The 18,411-nt window shown below is 34.3% G+C and overlaps 1 protein-coding gene across 2 annotated transcripts in view; it reads right to left on the bottom strand.

The window, feature by feature from the left end:
• Positions 1–18,411, bottom strand: part of LOC127716465 (protein furry homolog) — a 631,222-nt gene that overhangs the window by 429,174 nt on the left and 183,637 nt on the right. For both annotated transcript variants that reach the window (XM_052222678.1, XM_052222679.1), the window contains exons 22-24: positions 17,332–17,591; positions 15,614–15,790; positions 7,715–7,879 (exon numbers count right to left, since the gene is read on the bottom strand). In XM_052222678.1, the coding sequence (XP_052078638.1) occupies positions 7,715–7,879; positions 15,614–15,790; positions 17,332–17,591 (602 nt within the window). The remainder of the gene's footprint in view (positions 1–7,714; positions 7,880–15,613; positions 15,791–17,331; positions 17,592–18,411) is intronic.

Genomic DNA, 18,411 nt, shown 5'->3' with positions numbered 1-18,411 from the left:
ACTAGTAGAACACTTAATAGAGGCCGAGATGAAACGATATTTTAAGGGTTTTTTGTGTAGTTTAGGTAACCAATACATAGTGGGGACCTTCAAATGTTCAGAAGACGCCTTAAGCTGAGCTGTGGTTGTGACATAATTATTTACTATATGACTCTCTGTGGAGCGTACGGCCTTGAATGTAGTTGAATGTATAATTTCATTCTTAAGGACTTCCGTGTAGTATTTACGTCATACCACCACCACATTGTTGGCTGCTTTGTCGGCCGGTACAAACACAAAACGCTTTGCGATTACTTGACACTTCGTTTGTGACACGGATGGTCAAGTGTTATTTTCTTACAACGTCAATTAAAAAACCCTGGCCTAACTTATGAATATTACTATTTTTTTACAAACATTCAAACCTGTATATATAGGGCCCCTATTGGAACAGAAACATGTGCTCTTTATGGGCAGGTCCCTTTTAACACAGAGCTTCTTTTTCTCCTATTAGGGGTCAGTTGACATTTTTGACTTGTTTGTATATCTTTCTGTTCTGGTCATTCTTTCTAATTAAAATTTCTCTCTATCTGTTATAGTTTTCAGGATGATAACCAAAAAATGCCAAATTAAAAACAAACTGTTGACACATAGATATGTTTCACTTTTTGTAATTATGATAGTAAAATGCAAATGTTGAAATTAAAATGGTTATATTTAAACATGTAAACTATGCAATGAACTATGACTGAAGGTGCTGGACCAAATTGTCTCCATAGAAATGAGAAATGTCAATGCTTAGAAAATAGCATACCAAATACCTTCGACTTGCAATAAGTGGTTCCCTTTTAACTAACCTAAATTTGAAAAATATGCAAAAGTTTTAAAGTCAATGAACCATGATGTTATAGGCGGGGCCATGTTATCTCCATGAAAATGAGAATTGCAAATGCCTTTACAACTGCATACAACTGTCATTAACTTAGTATTAGTGGTTTATCTTAAACTGATCTAATCACAAACTTTAAATTGTAAACTATGCAAAATATTTAAAATCACTAGACCATAACTGAGCGGGAGGATCTAAATAATCTCCACTGAAATGAGATGTGCCAATATTAATACATCTGCATACCAAATATCATTAACCTACCACTAATGATTCCCCTTAAATTGACCACAAACTAATATACTGTGGATTATTTTTATTCCTGGTATACCAATTTTTCGTGAGTTTCCTGGGTCACAGCAAACCACAAACTTAAGAATTCAATGAAGAATAATGCCAAGAAATGCATATTGATGACGATGTTTATTTCTGGTTATGTTGTGCAATTCTAGTATAGTGTTGACTTCCGATAAACATAATAACATATAAACGTGTTTTTGAAATAAAGTTTCAAAGTCAAAAGACCATGACTGACAGCCAAATATTCTTCATGGAAATGAGAAATGACAAGGCTAATACAACTGCATACCAAATACCATTGACATACCACTAGTAGTTCCCCATAAACTGACCCAATCACAAACTAATACATGTTAACTATGCAAAAATTTCAAACTCAATCGAGCATGACTGAGGGGATGGGGCCAAATAATCCCCATGGAAATGTGATGTGTTAATACTAATACAACTGCATACCAAATATCATGGACCACTAGTTTTTCCCCATAAACTGACCTAATCACATACAAATGTACTAATACATTGTTGACGTTGCTGACGCCGCCAATGCCAGAATCAGCACACATTTGTCAACTTTGTAGAGGCAAAACAAAAACTGACATTTCAGGGGCAATAACTTTAACATGAACATTCACAGGAGATAGATATTAATTTGCTGGTCACTTCTACCCGATGTCAGATTTTATGTAACTACTTTAGTTTTTGAGATGTTAGCCATAAACTTTGAAATTTACTACTAAACTGTTTACACAAAGATATGTCTATTTTGATAGTAAAATGCAAATGTTATAATTAAAATAGCAATACTTTAACATGCAAGTCATGCAAAATAGGTGAATGAACCATGATTGAAGGAACAGGGCCAAACAATCTCCATGGAAATGAGATGTGCCAATGCTAATACAACTGTAAGCAAACTTGCATACCAAATATCATTGATCTACAACTAGTGGTTCCCCATAAACTGACCTAATCACAAACTGTAACATGTAAACTAAGCAAAAGTTTCAAAGTCAATTGACCATCACTGAGGGGGTGGGGCCAAATAATCTCCAGGAAAATGAAATATGCCAATGCTAATAAAACTGCATACCAAATATCATTGACCTACCACTAGTGGTTCCCTATACACTGACTTAATCACAAAATAATACATGTTAACTAAGCAAAAGTTTCAGTCAATAGACCATGACTGAGGGGGTTGGGCCAAATAATCTCCATGGGAATGAAATATGCCAATGCTACTACAACTGCATACCAAATATCATTGACCTACCACTAGTGGTTCCCTATAAAATGACCTAATCACAAACTATTAAATACATGTTAACTAAGCAAAAGTTTCAAAGTCAATGACTATGACTGAGGGCAGACCCAGCCAAACTTAAATTGTTTTAACAGGTCAGGAGGTCCAGTAACAAATATTTTTTACAGGACCTTCATTGCTGTTACAGGACCTACTTATTATCACTGGTGAGCAGCGCGAAACGCAGCGAACCTGCTAACGGGTGTCTGGGGTCATCCCCCTCCTAGAAAAATTTTGAAAAAGTAGATGCAAAATCCTGCATTCTGAGTGCTTTGACTATGATAAAAACTGATAAATGAAGTAACCAAAACTACTATCTCGTACTACACTTTTGCATGTTTAATCACATTGAATAAAAATTTTTTAAGACTTTATTTAAATTCATTCCTCTTTTGGCATAATCGTACTTTATTTGAGTTCATGGATTCATCCAGAGCTTCATAGCACGGCCCCATCATAAAAACGGAGGAAAGTCATGTTATTGTTTACAACAAATGTTTCCAGCGCATGCGTATTGAACCGGGGAAAAAGAAATGCTGGAAAGTGACGCAACAGACATGACAATCGAGATACAAAATCTTCAAAATATTCAAACTGAAAGGGTTTAGGCAGTAGGGGACAAGCCAGTGAGCCTTAAAATCGTCTAATAATATATTTAAAAAAAATAAATGTGGATAGTGTCTACATGTGGACACAGATGATGCCCCTGCTTGCATATCATATAGTTATAAAGGGACATAACTGAAGAACGGTAAAAGTGCACTACCCAAATTTGAACTTGATCTCAGTTTTGTGGTTATAAGCATTGTGTGTAAGTCTCATAACACTTGGATGAGACTAACTAAAGTAGAGAACAGAAACTAAAAATTCAGCAATTTTTCTTTTTGTAAACACGCATAACTCTAGAACGGTTGTGTATAAGTTTTATAACATTTGGTTGAGACAAACTAAAGTTAGAGAATGGAACATAAAATTCAGCAATTTTATGTTTATAAAGGGACATAACTCAAGAATGGTGAAAGTGTTGCCATCAAATTTCGTACTTAATCTGTATTATGTAGTAATAAGCATTGTGTATAAGTTTCATAACATTTGGTTGAGGCAAACTAAAGTTAGAAAACGGAAACAAAAAAATTTGTACTTGATATTAGTTTTGTGGTAATGAATATTGTGTATAGGTTTCATAATGTTTGGTTGGGGCAAACTTAAGTTACAGAATGGAAACTAAAAATTTTGCAATCTTTCGATTTATAAAGGGGCATAACTCAATTATGATTCAAGTGACACTACCCAAATTCAACTTGATCTGTGTTTTATCAGTGGAAGTCAAAATTAAACATTGCATTGTATAAAGCAATGATTGTAGTTGATTCAACAATAATCATGGACAAAGGAAGATAACTCCAATTTTAATAAAATTACTTGATATTTAGAAGAAAATGAAAATTTTGCAATTTTTCCATTTCTAAAGGGGCATAACTCTAGAATGGTTGAAGTGAAGCCACCAAAATTCAAACTTGATCTGTGTTTTGTGGTAATAAGCATTGTGTATAAGTTTCATAACATTTGGTTGAGGCAAACTAAAGTTAGAGAACAGAAACGATAAATTCAGCAATTTTCCATTTGTAAAGGGGCATAACTCTAGAACGGTAAAAGTGACGCCACAAAAATTCAAACTTGATCTGTGTTTTGTGGTAATAAGCATTGTGTATAAGTTTCATAACATTTGGTTGAGGCAAACTAAAGTTAGAGAACGGAAACGATAAATTCAGCAATTTTCCATTTGTAAAGGGGCATAACTCTAGAACAGTAAAAGTGACGCCACCAAAATTCAAACTTGATCTGTGTTTTGTGGTAATGAGCATTGTGTATAAGTTTCATAACATTTGGTTGAGGCAAACTAAAGTTAGAGAACGGAAACGATAAATTCAGCAATTTTCCATTTGTAAAGGGGCATAACTCTAGAACAGTAAAAGTGACGCCACCAAAATTCAAGCTTGATCTGTGTTTAGTGGTAATAAGCATTGTGTATAAGTTTCATAACATTTGGTTGAGGCAAACTAAAGTTAGAGAACGGAAACGATAAATTCAGCAATTTTCCATTTGTAAAGGGGCATAACTCTAGAACAGTAAAAGTGACGCCACAAAAATTCAAACTTGATCTGTGTTTTGTGGTAATAAGCATTGTGTATAAGTTTCATAACATTTGGTTGAGGCAAACTAAAGTTAGAGAACGGAAACGATAAATTCAGCAATTTTCCATTTGTAAAGGGGCATAACTCTAGAACAGTAAAAGTGACGCCACAAAAATTCAAACTTGATCTGTGTTTTATGGTAATAAGCATTGTGTATAAGTTTCATAACATTTGGTTGAGGCAAACTAAAGTTAGAGAACGGAAACGATAAATTCAGCAATTTTCCATTTGTAAAGGGGCATAACTCTAGAACAGTAAAAGTGACGCCACCAAAATTCAAACTTGATCTGTGTTTTGTGGTAATAAGCATTGTGTATAAGTTTCATAATATTTGGTTGAGGCAAACTAAAGTTAGAGAACGGAAACGATAAATTCAGCAATTTTCTATTGTAAAGGGGCATAACTCTAGAACAGTAAAAGTGACGCCACCAAAATTCAAACTTGATCTGTGTTTTGTGGTAATAAGCATTGTGTATAAGTTTCATAACATTTGGTTGAGGCAAACTTAAGTTAGAGAACGGAAACCAATTTTGGGACGTACGTACGTACAGACGGACAAGGGTTAAACTTAATGCCCCCTCCGCTACGGCGGGGGCATAAAAAGAAGTCACATTAGAAATGCTGATTTTCAGGGAATGCATAAAATAGTTGACAAGAAAATCTCGCCGTGTGTCAATGGAAGCTGATTTCATTGGCTGCTTTTTATATTATTTCATTTTGATTGGGTTACTATTTGTGTTGCCCATATATATCTATAAATATGACTAGGGTATTTCCGCAATCCTAATTAACATAAGGACAATTGTTTTTCATTGATCTCAGGAGGAAAACAATATTTTGTGTTTGATATAGTAACACATTTTTCCCAATTTTAATACTGCATGCTGCAAAAATGAACAGGACAGGAGGTCCTGTAGTTCACAGGATGGTGGCGGACCTTCAAGTTTTTTACAGGTCATGACCTGCGGTCCGACGATGTTTGGGTTGGTCTGTTGAGGGGGCTGGGCCAAATAATCTCCATGGAAATGAAATGTGCCAATGCTTATACAACTGCATACCAGATACCATAGACCTACCACTAATGGTTCCCCATAAACTGACCTAATCACAAACTAATACATTGTTGATGCTGCTGCCGCCGCCAAGGCTAGAAATAGCAATCCTATGTCTCACTTTTTGACTTCATCAAGGCGAGTCAAAAATTTACATTTCATGGGCAATAACTCGAAAATGGTTTGTACAATTTTTCTGTAAATTTTACAGGTGATAGACCATGACTTGCTGATCATTCATAACCGATGTCAGATTTCTCTAACTGCTTTAGTTTTTGAGATATTAGCCAAAAACAGCAGTTTACACCTGTGTTCTATTTTTAGCAACAGCGGCCATGTTTGTTGATGGATCAAATCCTTGGATTTTTAAAAGATTTTGAAGACAGACGGATGATGGATTGACGACAGACGCCAAGTGATGGCAAAAGCTCAAGTGGCCTTAACCCTTTTGCCGATGAGTTCCGGTTTTCCGTGATTCACACTTCAGACAGCTGACGATGAGTCCCGTTTTACCGGGATCAGAATACCTCTTTTATATTTCCCGCTCAAAACAGTGCAAACACGAGTTATCTTTCTTTGTTGAATACCCGGATGAAAGTGTAAACATGGCGCTTCCGTTTGTTCAAAACCATGTCAAAATCAGAGGAAATTTACGGCATTTACAAGAATTTGAAATGAGGGAACATTTTTTTTGAAAGAATATGGAAGAATTGAAGCCAAACTAGTATACTTTTTTGACCTAAAATGTAGTTTTATGTACAAAACACTTGGAATGGACATCGTTCAGTGTAAGGAATTTGTACAGCCTCATTAAATTTTTTTTAATTTTGCTGTTTTGGGTTAAAAAATTACGATTTTGGGTCAAAGAGCAGAATTTTGAGAATTTCACCTAGATAATGCTGAAAATTTTAAAATTTGAATATTTTATGAAGAAAAAATTATCAAAACATGAACAAAACTGTGAACATGGTGTTAGTGAATGAAATAATGACACAAATAACTACAGACAAGTTTTGATTGACATTTATTATGAAGATCTCCCACTTGAGTAACAGTAGCCAGGGAAGCCATCGTCTCAGAGTAGCTTCTGTCTGGGCAGCTAACGGTGAAAGGGTTAAAGGCCAGGTGAGCTAAAAAAACTCAGTGCTCTTTGTAGATAGTTATTTGTTATCTATAATATGTGCCGTTTGTAGGTAGTGATTATTTATATATATATATAAAAAGTTTGACTGTACTTTCTGTTTCTTTGTTACATTTATATTTTTCTAGGCTTGGGCATACTAACTTTAATTGTTTATAAGAAATATAATTACATGTAATCACCATATATGTAAATAATTTGCTGAAAGTTTGGCACAGGTTAAGAAGATAACAACCAAGTGACACAAAACCAAAAGACTACTAAATTTGTTCACAGAAACCCAATTTTTTAATTTGGAGATAGAAATTTAACAGTTTATCATAAAATTATTGGTTCACGTTTGAATTTTTTTACATTTTGCATATTAGAACCTTTTATAGCTTGCATTGCCGTATGGGTTTTGTTCATTGTTGAAGGCCCTATGGCAACCTATTGTTGCTAATATCTATGTCATTTGGTCTCTGGTGGATAGTTGCCTCATTGACAATCATACCACATCTCCTTATTTTATGTAAGTAGTTTTTCTGATGCAAGAGAACTGTTTTTAATTCAAACAACATGAGAAAATGTGAAGCAAAAATGTCAAACAAAAAGATCTGACAAGTCTTTGATGTCAGTAATTTCACTTGGCAGATTTATCATTTATCTGAACTTGAAAGAATTGAAACAAGTAAATCTTTCCAAAAACTATATTTGACAGTTGATGCCATATTGAATAGTTCAATTTTACTTTTTTTGTGGTTCAGACAAGACATTTTTTTTAAATAACTAGGGAGATGACAGATGGAATATGAAGGTAAAAGCTCACACTGGCCATTTGGCCAAATTGAGCTAATAGCAGGGATAACTCACTTGAACACAGCAGGATTTGTGTATCCTAAGCCATTTACTATTGTATCCCTCATATCTGATATTTCACATTTCAGTAAGGGTGCAATCAGATGAAAGAGGCCAGTTGCTGTTGTACCATTCTGTCTGTTGTCAGCCTTGTCTGATGAAGTACTTTCTGGTGATGACCTGTAAGACAAGCAACTCTTCAAAATTAATACTCAAATATTGTCTTCATATAAACTTTTATGTGTTTGCCTTTAAACTGTTATTAATCTATACCTTATAGCTGGGGATCTTTATAGGATTCAATTATTGGAACATTTAATTCATAAAATGATGGTCCCTAAAACCATAATATATTTTACACATATTTCACACAATATTTTACACAGAGCAATACCCAGCGCAATATATTCCGTTTATAAACATTTTAAATGACAAGTAATGGTTTGATTATCCAAGCCTTATTTAGACTGTGTGATCAAAAGACATTTTTAATATTACAAAAAACATTCACTGCAGGGGTTTCAGGGGTTCAAATTTACTTTTGAAATTTACAAGGTTTAGGTTCTTTTTTGTTGGATGATCATACTTTACTTAGGTAGTGAGTATGTACTTAAAACTTTTATAGATAAAGATAAGAAGAGTGCACATGCTGAAATGTCTCGCCTGTTTTACTTATCATTGAATTTATGTTGAATGTTTTACTACAAGTATCACATAAACTTAAAATTAAAATTAGAAAGATCATATCATAGGGAACATGTGTACTAAGTTTCAAGTTGATTAGACTTCAACTTCATCAAAAACTACCTTGACCAAAAACTTTAACCTGAAGTTGGACAGACAGACGGACGAAAGAAGGGACGCACAGACCGAAAAACATAATGCCCCTCTACTATCATTGGCGGAGCATAAAAATATTTGACCTGTTGCTTATAGTATCTGATAAACTAACAAAATTATGAAAACTTATCACTGACCAATGAACCATGAAAATGAGGTCAAGGTCAGATAATATCTGCCAGACAGACATGTTCACCTTACAATTGATCCATACACCAAACATAGCTGACCTATTGCTATTAGTATCTGGAAAACCGACCAAAACACAAACACCTAACATTGACCAATGAACCATGAAAATGAGGTCAAGGTTCAGATGATACCGGCTAGACCGACATGTACACCTTACAATCATTCCATACACCAATTATAGTTGACCTGTTACTTGAAAAACAGACCAAAACACAAAAACTTAACATTGACAAATGAACCATGAAAATGAGGCCAAGGTCAGATGAAACCTGCCAGACTGACATGTACCCCTTACTATCATTCCACACACCACATATAATTGACCTACTGCTTATTGTATCTGAGAAACGGACCTAATCACGTAACTTTAACCTTCATCACTGATCCATGAAATGAGGTCAGGTCAGGTGAACCCTGTCTGACGGATATGTAGACGTTGCAAGGAACCCATATACCAAATATGGTTATCCTATTACTCATAATAAGTGAGAAATTCACATCACAAAAAGACGGAAACTTTGTAACATAAGGTATCTGCATACAAGGTATGAAGCATCCAGGTCTTCTTCCTTCTAAAATATAAAGCTTTATACAAATAGTTTATGCCGCCGCCGCCGCCATATATTAATACCTATGTCTTGCATACTGCGACTTTTGTCACCTGCGAGACAATAATAACTCATAGAAAGCACCAGAGTTTATCATTACTTTATGCAATATGGAAACTTCTCATCCTTCCAAAGCACTTGTGATTATTCTATTATCAAATAAAATGCTCCGCAGGGCGCAGCTTGATACGACCGCAGAGGTCGAACCCTGAACAGTTGGGGGAAGTATGGACACAACATTCAAGCTTGATACAGCTTTGGATTTGGATTGTGATTAAATATTTGACACAGCATAGGTTTCTAACACAGATTGAATGTGGTCTAAGAACTTAAAAATTTTAAATTGGACATTCACCTATTATGGTCCAATATCCAAAATCTAAATACATTATTAGATTCAGCATATCAAAGAACCCCAAGAATTCAATTTTTGATGAAATCAAACAAAGTTTAATTTTGGACCCTTTTGACCTCAATGTGGACAAAGTTGATAACGGGGCCCAAAAATCAAAAATCTAAATACATGGTTAGATTCAGCATATCAAAGAACCCCATATATTCAATTTTTGTTGAAATCAAACAAAGTTTAATTTTGGACCCCGATTTGGACCAACTTGAAAACTGGGCCCATAATCAAAAATCTAAATACATGTTTAGATTCAGCATATCAAAGAACCCTAAGAATTCAATTTTTGTTAAAATCAAACTAAGTTTAATTTTGGACCCTTTGGACCTTAATGCAGACCAATTTGAAAACGGAACCAAAAATTAAGAATCTAAATACACGGTTAGATTCGGCATATCAAAGAACCCCAATAATTCAATTTTTGATGAAATCAAACAAAGTTTAATTTTGGACCCTTTTGACCTCAATGTGGACAAAGTTGATAACGGGGCCCAAAAATCAAAAATCTAAATACATGGTTAGATTCAGAATATCAAAGAACCCCATATATTCAATTTTTGTTGAAATCAAACAAAGTTTAATTTTGGACCCCGATTTGGACCAACTTGAAAACTGGGCCCATAATCAAAAATCTAAATACATGTTTAGATTCAGCATATCAAAGAACCCTAAGAATTCAATTTTTGTTAAAATCAAACTAAGTTTAATTTTGGACCCTTTGGACCTTAATGTAGACCAATTTGAAAACGGAACCAAAATTTAAGAATCTAAATACACAGTTAGATTCGGCATATCAAAGAACCCCAATAATTCAATTTTTGATGAAATCAAACAAAGTTTAATTTTGGACCCTTTGGACCTCAATGTGGACCAATTTAAAAACGGGGCCCAAAATCCAAAAACTAAATACACGGTTAGATTCAGCATATTAAAGAACCCCATGAAATCAAGAATAAAACCCCATTGAAATTGGTCAAGAAATAAGCAATTTATAGGAAGTATCTTCTTTTGCACAATCCTGTGCTATTAAATATTTCTTGCTATTGCGCAATACTGTACAATTGACAATTTCTTGCTATTGCGCAATATTGTGCTATTGGATATTTCTTGCTATTGTGCAATACTGTGCAATTGAAGATTTCTTGCTATTGCGCAATACTGTGCAATTGAAGATTTCTTGCTATTGTGCAATACTGTGCAATTGAAAATTTCTTGCTATTGCACAATACTTATTATATAATAATTTACACATCCTGTTTGGTGTGTATCTCCTACCATATCATTATTATTTGATTTTAAATATAAATCAGAAATAACCAACTTAAAATGGAAAATTTTAAAAGAAACAAAAAAGGAAAAAAATAAAAAAAAGGAAAAAAAAATAAATCCCCCCCCAAAATTTTTTGAACCCCCATTATGATTCATCACCCCCAAACTCAATCCCAGCCTTCCCTTTGTGGTATGGTACCTTGCAGTACAATTTCAGAGAGATCCATACACTTGAACACAAGTTATTGTCTGGAAACTAGAAAAAAATGTGTTTTTTGGCCCCTTTTTGGCCCCAAATTCCTAAACCTTTAGGGCAATTACCCCCAAACTCAAACCCAGCTTTCCCTTTGTGATATGGAACCTTGTAGTACAATTTCAGAAAGATCCATACACTTACACACAAGTTATTGTCATGAAACTAGAAAAATGCTTGTTTTTTGCCCCTTTTTTGGCCCCTAATTCCTAAAATTTGGAGGCAATTACCCCCAAAATCAATCCCAGCATTCCTTTAGTGATATGGAACCTTGTGGTACAATGTCAGAGAGATCCATACACTAACACACAAGTTATGTCTGGAAGTTACAAAAATGCTTATTTTTGGCCCCTAATTCCTTTACTGTTATTACCATAACCTCCAAAATCAATCCCAACCTTCCTTTTGTGGTATTGAACCTTGTGGTAAAATTTCATAAAGATCCATTCACTTAAACTAAAGTTAGAGTGCGAAAACCAATGTATCTTCGGACGACGCCGGACGACGACGACGACGACGACGACGACGCCGGACGACGACGACGCCAACGTCATACCAATATACGACCACAAAAATTTTTTTGCGGTCGTATAAAAAGAATCTTGCACGCAACGTTTTGACATTTTATTCCTATTTTTTAAATGTAAAAGCAGTTATAACAACAACACTTTATGGATTGCTGCAGTAAATTTAAGAAATCAACATGTTTCGGTGCCCAGGGCACCATCATCAGAATAAAAACAATACAGAAAATCGGGCTGAAAGTACAAAATTTGGGAAGTGATAAATTAAGTCACAATGTTACCATGGTGAGTATTATTAGAAAGAGAAAGAAGGTATGGAAGAAAACTAAAACAAAAATGTTCAATAATATGTGCATGTCGTAGAAATTAAAATGTTTGTTAATATTATTGTCAAAGTCTGTTATTTGCTAAAAAAAAAAAAAATATGTGTTTGTCATCTTGCATTATAGTACTAAAATATTCAATAAGTTATTGTCAGAGTGATTACAGTTTGTGTTTCACCCAAATTCAATTGAACAACACTTTACTTGCAATTCCATACCCTTTCAAGTGGCTTCACTGTCATTTGTTATTTTCAATTGCAATCAAGTGGATTCTATCATATTAAAGATTTACCAGGCGTTGGTACCCTGTCTTATTTTTTCTTAGTATTTTCTTTACCAATGTATGCAAATGTGTTCTGTTTATGTTTATTAATTCTTTTATCTCAGTTACTCAGCACAATATACTTAATGACCAACAAAATTTGTGAATAAATTAAGAAACAAATTTTCATTATTATCTTTAACTAAAACTGACCCTATATATCATTCAAATCTTCGTGAAATGACGAACAGGAATATATATGGTTTAGGGGTGGGGATCCCGACCATTTACAAGATATTTGAACATATTCAAATGACAGGTGGTGGGGATGACCCCTTGGGACTAACCCTTTATTTCATTTGATGTGCTTTATCATGACAAACCAGAATATCAATCATCTTGGCATGACAAATGGCAGAGGGTGGGGGTGACCCCTTGGGACTGACCCTATATATTATCCAAATCTTCTTGACATGACAAACAATCATCTTGGCATGACAAACCAGAATATATATGGTTTAGGGGTGGGGATCTTGACCACTTTCAAGATATTAGAACTTTCTCAAACGGCAGGGGGTGGGGGTGACCCCTGGGGACTAACCCTTTTATTCATTTGATGTGCTTTATCATGACAAACCAGAATATATATGGTTTAGGGGTGGGGATCTTGACCACTTACAATATATTAGAACTTTCTCAAATCGCTGGGGGTGGGGTGACCCCTAGGGACTAACCTTTTATTTCATTTGATGTGTTTTATCATGTAGAACATTTTCAATTATAAAGATTGTGTCTATCACTAACTGATTTCAAGTTATAATCTTTTGAAAATAAAAAAAAATAAAATCCCATAGGGTTCTATAGTAAAACCCTCCTTCCTTTTTGCCCCTCAAAGCACCCCTTTAAAAACCCCCATTGCACAAGCAAAACCCTGATTGCACCACTAGACATGTTAGTCTAACATATTGTGGAACCCTAAGTTAATCTGACCAGTGGTTTTGGAGAACGGGTGCGGACAAGTTCAAATTTAAAAGTGGCGGAAGAGGAAGAGGAAGAACTGAGCAAAACCAATAAGTTTGTTTGGGAGACTTAAAAATACGGAGATGGTGGGATAACATATTTTTTGGACAACCTTCCAGATCATTTCAGGACAAAATAGATTTTCATAACTTAAAATCTAAAAGTTTGGCATGGGTTAGAAGAAACTGGTTTTCTGCATACAGCTAAGCTTCATACATTATTATAATTATTAGTTATAGTCCTGCTAATTTTTCTCTCTTGGTACAAAATATTTTTTAACTTTTTAATTTTAGTTGGAATTTGCATGTAATTTAATACGAATGTGCTGTTATGCTCTATTTATGCATTTTTATATGTGCTGCTTTATCTTTTTATGCATGTTTTAAGAAAAAAGTTAGGTTATGTATTTGTTGTCTGTATTAGGAATAAACTGTTGACACAGAGATATATCTCGCCTATCGGCATACAATTCAGAAAAAGACAATCTGATGGACAGCAACATTGCTTATCAATTCTGTCACTGGACCATGATCTAGTGGGCAGGGCCTGAAAATGGTTGACAAACTGATATGTAGACAGTAATGTAACTTTATAGAACATATCGTTGTTTATTGTAAGTAGTTCCTATCAATATAACTTAAGCAGAAAACTTAACATTGAAAATTGCTAATTAATTCAAAGTCACTGGACCATGTCCTAGGGGGCAGGGCCTCAAAATAGTCGTTGAACTGATATGTACTGATAGTAATGTAACTTCATACAAAATATCAGTAGTTCTTATCAAACTGACTTAAGCAGAAAAACTTAACATTGAAAATTGCTAATTAATTCAAAGTCACTGGACAATGTCCTAGGGGGCAGGGCCTCAAAATAGTCGTGAAACTGATATGTACTGATAGTAATGCAACTTTATATAACATATCAATGATCTATCACAAGTAGTTCCTATCTAACTAACTTAAGCAGAAAACTTAACATTGAAAATTGCTAATTAATTCAAAGTCACTGGACCATGTCCTAGGGGTCAGGGCCTCAAAATAGTTGTGAAACTGATAGTAATGTAACTTTATGTTAAATGTCAATGATCTATCACAAGTAGTTCCTATCAAACTAACTTAAGCAGAAAACTTAACAATTGTTGACGCTGGAGCTGTTCCATAGCCGAAAAAGCAATCCATATGTCTCTCTTTCATCGACTTTGTCCCAGGAGAGACAAAAATGGTCTTAAGAGCTTAAGTTTGATCTGATTTATGTACAATATAAAAAAGTCTGAAAAAAGACAACAATGTTATATCTGCAATATTTGCACCAAGGTAGAACTAAGGCTAAATCTCTGACAAAGTATATGTAATTTGTTAGAAATTGTCCTGTATAACCCAAGATTATCTATTAGAGAAAGTCTGTTGTAAAGATATCATGTCATAAAATGTATATTTTGACTTGGATGGAGAGTTGTCTCATTGGCACTCATACCACATCTTATATCTATATAATAATATTGATGAGACTGCATGACTAATGAAACTATCTTTTATATAGCTTAGTGTGCCCAGGAGTCTAGAATGCTGGACAAAGTAAAGAATATATAAAAATTGATAATTTGCAACAACTACATTTCACATCAAATAATTAACGTTCTTTAAAATAATGTCACTAGCATTTCCGTGCCTTTTGGCAATGTTCATGCAACGATTTAACAAGAGACACTTTAATTATTTGACGTGAAATGAAGTCTTTAGGATTAAATTTTTATATATACATTCTGTGCACCATATTGATTGACTTTTGTTATATATATATATATTTTTTTTAACTGACAAAATCTAATTACTGTGGATTCATTATTATTCGTCTTATACCAATATTCATGGGTTTCGTGAATAGAGGTGAACTACAAATTTAAATGTTTAACTAAGTACAAGTTTTCCATAGGCTTGTAAGCAGACTTTACCAAATCAAGAAATCAAATATCCATGAAAATACAATTTTTCCTCAATTCACGAAAATTGGTACCCACCAAAATAAATGAATACACTGTACTCGTATTGCATACACATATCATTAATAAGTGCATATTCCATCTTTTCCTTTATATATACATGTAATTACAAACTATAAAATCTCTTCATAATATCTTATATGATGGTACAAGGGTCGTTGAATTCACATTCAAAATAAAATAGTCTTTTTGTACTGTAGCAGGTGATTTACACTTACGCAGGGTCTGGTGATGCACATCTTAGAGGAGCTATTACATCTCTCTGTGCTATAGCACAAGCCAAAATGACATAATTTTGCCATAACTGCATGTGAAGATCTTTCTCTGATGTTGGTTTTTTACTGGAGGTTCCTGATCGTAGAAGTGAAGAAGCCCTGTACTCACTCATAATAGTACTGAAGAGAAAAAATATATTTCATTTATTCCTAAGCAATCCCACACTAATTACAGAACAGATAATATTTACATCCATTGACTCTTTATATTCTTCTTTTCAAGGGATTAATAATCCTTTATTGGAAATGACTTCTTGACTTCACTGAAGAACATAATTTACCCACAATCTTAACTTCTGTTTATCAACCTTTATATTCTTGATGTAAAAGATTATCCATACTATTTAAATACTAGTCAGGAAATAAAATTGTCATTCTTACAGTCTTCCTGCAGACCTTTCCCTTGTGAACTAGCACCTTAAAAATTGGTCTAGTACAACATTTAGTTTAATGCATTGAAGTTGTCCCAAATCAGGAACCTCTAGTATTTTTTAGTCTTTTGTTTTTTTGTTTATTTTGGTTCATTTGTATGTTTCATAGTTTAGTGTGGCATCCATTTCGCTGAAGGATTTTCTAGCTGCATTGAAGTCTCATTGGTGGCCTTTGGCTGTTTTCTGCTCTTTGGTCAGGTTGTTGTCTTTTTAACACATTCCCCGTTTTCATTCTCTATTCTACTTTCTGGTTTCCTTTTTTAGTGTACCTTAATATCATTACAGGAACCAAGGTAAAAAAAAAAAAAAATGACCATAGATTAATTACCCGTAATATTAAATTCAAATATTTTTCATTAAAAAAATTAGACCTAAATAACATTTTAATGTGTCCAATGGTACACTTTTACTTTTAAGGATGTCAATCGTAACCCTTACCATGCGGGAGCCGTAAAATTACAGCCTCTACCCAAAATACCGTTTTTTGGCTCCAACGGCTCTCCATACTTTTAGAGGTCAACTGTATGGCATGTTTTTTGAAATTGAAGCATGTTCCCTCAACCTAAGGCTATTTATTGTCATGTTTCTCAGGTTTAACGTGCAGTTTGAGCCCAAAAACAAATATTGAAATCGGATAAACATTTTTTTCGGGGGTGGCCTCCCTTCAGTGTCTGGGACACACAGTACACAGACCTACAACTTCCAGAAACAGTTTCAACCCACGGGCATATAACTACTGTTCATCTAAATTATTGAAATATGCTTAGGGAAGGACTGCTTTCCGGTTGCAGGGCCAGGCAAAGCCAAAAATCACGAATATTGGAAAATTCTGGATTTATGGTGGAAATGACCATCTTTAGACTACCATACTAAGATCAGGTTCACTCTGAACACAGCACTTTTGGGGTCAATGTGTTCACTGGGGTCCACTCTACATGCAGACCACAGTGAGACACATCTATCAGCATCCCTCGGTCTTCCAGAACAAGAAATAGGACGAAAAATCTTCAAAATTGCACCTGATGACCAAACTTTGGGGCAGATTAACCACCTCCTCACCTAAACCAACCCGCCCCGTAATCCCCTATCTTAGTTTTAATGGAATAAATATGCACCAACAGCAGGGTATACTTCATTTGCATATAATTTGCATATTTTTGCAAATAAACGAAAATTAGACATTTTCTGAAAACAATTCAGCAGGGTAATAGTTAACATCTGCATACTTACGTTGGGTCCACCAATGGAAATAGACAATGCAATCTAGAATAAACAATTGGCCAAGCAGCTCCAACAGCATGAGGACACATGGTCATTCCATAATCATAAGACACAAATGTAGCCAGACAACGGTTCCATGGGTCTACTTTGGCAAACATTGGTGTTGAATGTTCCTCCAGTTTACGGTCATGTGATGTTGGATTCCAAACAGAGGCTGATCTATCAATGATCCATGCAAGATCAATGTTGGCAGAGGTTAAAATAATCGGCTGAAAAATATACAACATTTTCATTTCCAGTATGTATGTTGTGTACAAGTTGTAATTTTGTAAACCTCTGACATATTTTGACAAAAAAAAATCAACACTCTGTCTTTGATTTACCCATCACTGTCATATTTGCTTGACCATATGCTTCAGTCTTATACACTAACACAAAGTTTATATAGGGACAATAGATGATTTTTCGAGGAACATACTATCTGGCATAGGCAACAACATAAATAGAAACTAAACCAAATCTGGGGTCCTTATTTGCAGCTTTATGCCAAAGAGGACAGTGCTTTAATTTGAGTGTAAAGTATAAATATGTGGGAGTAAAACATAAAGCTGGATTAATTATTGAAGACAAACTTGTATCTTTGCTTGAATGAAGGTGTCTGTCATAATACTGATTACTTGTAAAATAGTCTGCATAAAATATAAATTGTACATATCATATATAAATGAATTAAATTGAATGTGAACTCTAGTGAATAATTTGTCCAACATGCTAAACGTAATGTTTAATGCTGATGAAAAATTCAAAATTTGAATACCGGTACATGTATATAATTGCTATTAATCTATACCAAGAAAAATATTTATACTATATACTATATACTAAATACTATAAAGAACAGCAACTAGAGGCTCTTAGAAGCCTTAATTGCTCACCTAACTTTCCATGACCAACCGTGGCATTATTAAGGTCCTTTTGAGTTTATATAAGTACAGGGTATCAAAGAAAATATTGTTTTTTTGAAGTATTGTTCCTAAGGTTTACACTATTCTTTAGATAGAACTACTGTGGCCAAAATTAATTTTAAGT

The sequence above is a fragment of the Mytilus californianus genome, unplaced genomic scaffold, assembly GCF_021869535.1.
Source record: "Mytilus californianus isolate M0D057914Y unplaced genomic scaffold, xbMytCali1.0.p SCAF_9, whole genome shotgun sequence".
NCBI classification, from domain to species: domain Eukaryota; kingdom Metazoa; phylum Mollusca; class Bivalvia; order Mytilida; family Mytilidae; genus Mytilus; species Mytilus californianus.
The sequence above is the reverse complement of the archived record's forward strand: the minus strand, read 5'-3'. Positions and strand labels throughout refer to the sequence as shown.